The following is a 5,001-nucleotide window of genomic DNA, read 5'->3' on the forward strand; positions in this document are numbered from 1 at the left end:
CCGTTGTTAGCTAAACCTCACAGTTCCCTCTGCTTGCCAACATGAACTGCCTGTAGTCTGAATGACGCCTCCTCTGCAGTATTAAACTGTAATAGGCTCCACCTGGTGGAACAACCAGGTACTACACTGATCTACACTACATTTCTAAAATGCATGTAGAGAATACAGGTTTTCTACGTCTTGTGGAGCTGGTGGAGCCTCAGTTGGTACGCTCTACGTGCTAACATGACATTTCAGACAATGTCCTTTACACCAAAGTCCACTTATGTAACATTAAAGATCAGCTTGGATGCAGAAATGCACCTTGTTTCTTAGTGCATTGCAGAGTCATGCAATTGTCAAGCATATACAGTGGATTGATTTTAATAACTTTAATGTACTTGAAGCGTGTTTATCTCAGAAAATGGTATCAGATTGGGACTCTGAATCAGTGGATACTAAATATTAAAAGACTTGGATCAGATCAAGGGGCAAAAACAACTGAACTGGGACATCCCATAAAATAAGGGAGTGCATGTTATTAAGATAAATGTGAGTTTACAGTTGCACCAAGAAAAGGAATAAAGCTGTACGATCTAATAGATTTGTTTTTGTCGATGTGATTTTTCCAGGTACAAATCCCAGCCGGTTCCTCTGGTCTCTGTGGAGGAAGTCAACCAGTGGGTGGAGAACGTCACCAATGGACACATCGCCAACTTCCTGGAGAGCATTCCACACGACGTGGTACTGATGCTCATGAACGCCGTGTACTTTAAAGGTGAGCTGATCCAATGGAAACCCCTCAGTACGCTGGTTTACAGTCACAGAGATGACACAACACGTCTTTCCAAATCTGAACCTGCCAGACTGGACTCTATCAATCCACGTAGACTCCACCAGAGAGAACACCAGCAGCAGCAAACGGTGGATGTTCCAGCAGGCTTTACCTCCTTGACTCTCCTGTAGCTTTTTAAACGCACCATTTTTTTTCTCACCTCAAAACACACCTTTTCAGAACTTGATGCTTACATTTTTTTCCCCAAATAACACAAAGTTTAGGAATAAGTGGAAATTTAGAGTCACACTTTTGGAGTTTTCTTAATCAATAGTTGGTAGTTATCAATCAATAATCAATGAATAATTAACATATATGAAGCACAGTGGATGTATTTCCATTTCACATGGCTACCGTGATGCCATCGTTAACTTAGTCTTAGTCAGTAGCGTAATAACACAAGTTGGACGGCATTAACCTCCACAGAAATGCTAGTCCAGATTCTCCTCACCATCCACAACAACACAACACAACCGAAGTAACCATCCCAAAACTACTTATCTATTTGGATTTGAACATTCCCATGGCTCTCTGCGCCAACTGCGGAACTAGTCACTAACACATGCAACTGTATTAGTTTAGGCACCTGATATCGGTTTGGTTAAAGAGTCGGTACCATTTCAGGTGACCAAGACTGTCTCAGGTTGGCTACAGTCCTACCAATGATTCCTTTTCACTTTCCGCTGTTTGTCAGGTGAGTGGCAGACACAATTTGACCCATCAGTCACCTCTAAGGGAATGTTTTACCTGGACAACCAGAACTCGGTACCGGTGGACATGATGAAATCTGCCCAGTATCCTCTACGCCTGCTGGATGACCCCGAGCTGGAAGCACAGGTAACACCGACATCCATCAGGGAAGCTGACGTCCATCACAGATTGAAGGGCTCTGAGCTTTGATCAAGCAGCAGACGCTAGTTCTCTTTGTACGGCAGCTACTGAGACCAGAATCCTTCTTTTTCGTCCAGGTTGCCAGTTTTCCATTCAAGGGCAACACCAGCTTCTTGATCGTCCTGCCTCGGGGAAACGTGTCGTCGGTGCTCCCCAAACTGAACATCTCCGACCTCTACGGACGTCTACCTCAGGAGAAGACCATGCAGGTCAACTTACCCAAGGTGAAGCTGCAGTACCGCCAGGAGCTGCAGGAGGCGCTGAGCAGCATGGGTGAGAACACTCTGGAGGTAGTATCTCTACCAAACGGCTGAAGGGCAACATGCAGTAGTCATGTTGAGTAACGTTGTATAGTGTTGCTGCTTTATGTTATCATTCTGCGACAGAGGATTGTGGTTTCGTTAAAACAATCACAATCATCTTGGTATTAAACAGCTTTAAGAAGAATAATTCTATTGAACACCCACTAAAGAAAACGTGGAAAAAGAAACAAGCTTGATTGGATATTTGGTGGCCAACAAGTGAAGCCTGACCGTTCTTCAGCTCTGCAGGAGCTCACTGGACTCAATTAAACCACATTAGTCAGCAGTGTGTGGCTCTTGCAGAACGTTTTTTAAACCGATATCAGAGAAGCTTGTGTGAGGTGGAACTGATAGAAGACAGAATAAAGAGATGAGTCAAATCAACTCCGCCGGACGAAACAGATTAACATCGAAAATCAAGACAGGACTTTTAATATTCTACAAGTTGTTTTAACGCTGTGAAATCTGATTCGAGCACTAGACAAACTAAATGTAAACTAAGCTTTTCATGCTATTTGTCTTTAATTGCTAGCACATTGCAGGCGAACTCTCAAGAACATCCCAGTTAGATGTTGTAAACATGTTCTTCGGAGATCTTTACAACTATTCAGCCAAAGAATCAAGCAGGTCTGACTTCCTGAATGACTGAAAGCTTCAGAAAAACTCATCAGTGTGCAGGTTGCTGCTAAGAGGTTGTTGTTGTTCTCCGTAGAAAGGGAAAACGGTAACACATGGACTGCAGAAGGGGGAAGAATGCCAAGGTGGCTCACAGCTAACGGCTAGCAGCTAAGTTAGGCGGCATAAAGTGGACCTTCGTGGGCAATGAAGTGAACAAAAAAAAAATAGAGAAAGATTAAGAAAACAAAAACAACCAGTGGACGGAACCTCAGGAAACAGTCAATCAATCGATCAGTAAAGAAAGGGGAACGTCCCAACAGCACTCGCTCCTGTTTCTTTTCAGTCATAGTAATCCTTGTTATTGAACTAAACTAGCTATGAATGACAGGTTCTATCACACGTATACTGGATCTAAAAATCGGTCTTTCCTAATCACCAATAATTGGTATCGTCCATGATAACACCACACTGGTCGATCCCTAGTGCAGACCCAAGTACTGTTGACAAGGACGACCAGTTGGAGCATCTCTGCGAGCTCCATTCAGCGCTGGTGAGTAGATACTGACAGGGGAAGGGTGGATCATGTCTGATCTCCACCTCAGGATCTGCAGGTAATGTCCTGGTACCACAGAGGGGTTCTGGTGGAGACCGGGCCTCGGCAGGTCCGAGCTGTCCTGGTGAAGCGCCACCAGTCTGTTACCGGAGACGACGATGTTGTTTCGATATATGACCTTGTTCTCTGTCTCTGGTTGTCCCAGGCCTCAGTTCTCTGTTTTCGGCTCCGGACCTCTCAGGGATCTCCGACCTCCCCCTCAGGGTGACGGGCGTCCGCCACGCCAGCACCGTGGAGCTCAGCGAGGAAGGCGTGGAGGCGTCGGCCACCACCGCTGTCACCTCCATGCGCTCCGTCTCCCTGTTCTCTGTCAACTCGCCCTTCCTCTTCGCCCTGGTGGACGACGCCTCGCTGGCCCCCCTCTTCATGGGCGTCGTCACAAACCCCGCCCCCGACCACGAGCCCATGCTCCGCGACGATCCCCACGGCAACGGCACCATGAGCGACCAGCCGGCGACGAACAGTGTCAGGAAAAGACACACGGACGGCGGACTGTGCAGCAGCCGGCGGCCCTGCAGCGCCCCCTCTGGTGAAAAACATGTAAATGAACTGCAGGGCAGCGACGGACAGGAGAAGACACAGGGAGACGATAGCTGCCTCAAACCAGACAACGCTGTGGCCGCCTGAGCTCTGACGGCGTCTCAATAAAGGAACAGTGCGAATTAGTGTAACTACAACACAGATGCAGCAAACAGTGAGTTAGCTTAGCTTAGCATGACCACTGGAAAGTAAATCCCACCTGGCGGCACCTGTAGAGTCACTGATTAACTCGCTCTTGTCTCGACACAACAGAAAATCCCCCAGCTGTTTCCTTTAAAGCTGACATGCAGCAGACATGCTGCTCAAAAGTAGCTTAACAGAAAAAATGCTAATGCACTGCGATTCTGGTGATCAGCGTTTTATACGGACGAGCTAATTTGAAATACTAAAAACTCCAGCAGAGTGATGTTTTTTGTTATCATGTTGATTTCTGATGTGATGAAAATGTAAAAATACAGCGTTCAGTTACTGCCAGTGTATTTCCACACGATCGTACTCACACACAGAAAATTCAGACTGTTTCATACAAAAAAAATGTTTTTCCAAAAAAACCCAAACTGCATCACGAGTCTTTTATTCTCTGCACGAGTTTTATCTAATCTTATTTTATCTGGAAATAGAAAGCTAATATTATGTGTTAAAATACAATCTGTTTTTGTAAACTAACCGATGTTGCAGCGACTTACAATAAAACTAATAATAGTTATTAGATATTTAACTTTAAACTAAAATATACAGAAATAAGGCGTCTGAAATGGAATTCTGCTCATATTTTATTGCTACCAAGCAGCAACACTGTGTCCAGCTGGCGGCTAACAGCGAGCAGCTAGCGGCTAACACATAGCGGTTAGCGGCTAACAGATAGCGGCTAACGCCTAGCGGATGTGAGGCGCTAATAAACACAACCACGCATGCGCACTCCGTGTTGTAAACTACGACAAACAAGCGCAAAACTCGCATTTAAACTACAAACCGAACTTACCGGAAGCAGCGCCGGCGGCAGCGGCCTGAAGCCGGAGAAGAAGCTGCTCTTCCGGCGGAGCGGTCAGAGGTCAGTATTGATTTATTTATTTTTCTTAGATATATTATTAATAAGGACGTGTTTATTTCCATTAAATATGTCCTTGTACACAACAAATAAAAAATAAAATAATTGTCTGTATGAATGTAATACAACAAATAGACAGGAAGTACAATTAGAGTTAATTAAACCAAAACAAACT

At 45.1% G+C, this 5,001-nt stretch overlaps 1 protein-coding gene across 1 annotated transcript in view; it reads left to right on the forward strand.

Annotated features, from left to right (window-relative positions):
• Positions 1-4,329, forward strand: part of LOC103367721 (alpha-2-antiplasmin-like) — an 8,075-nt gene extending 3,746 nt beyond the window's left edge. The window contains exons 5-8 of the mRNA XM_008295837.1: positions 612-757; positions 1,509-1,651; positions 1,783-1,978; positions 3,384-4,329. Coding sequence (XP_008294059.1) covers positions 612-757; positions 1,509-1,651; positions 1,783-1,978; positions 3,384-3,865 — 967 coding nt within the window. The 3' untranslated portion in view covers positions 3,866-4,329. The remainder of the gene's footprint in view (positions 1-611; positions 758-1,508; positions 1,652-1,782; positions 1,979-3,383) is intronic.
• The last annotated feature ends 672 nt before the right edge of the window (positions 4,330-5,001 follow it).

Source organism: Stegastes partitus, unplaced genomic scaffold, assembly GCF_000690725.1.
Source record: "Stegastes partitus isolate 25-593 unplaced genomic scaffold, Stegastes_partitus-1.0.2 Scaffold1080, whole genome shotgun sequence".
Lineage (NCBI taxonomy): Eukaryota > Metazoa > Chordata > Actinopteri > Pomacentridae > Stegastes > Stegastes partitus.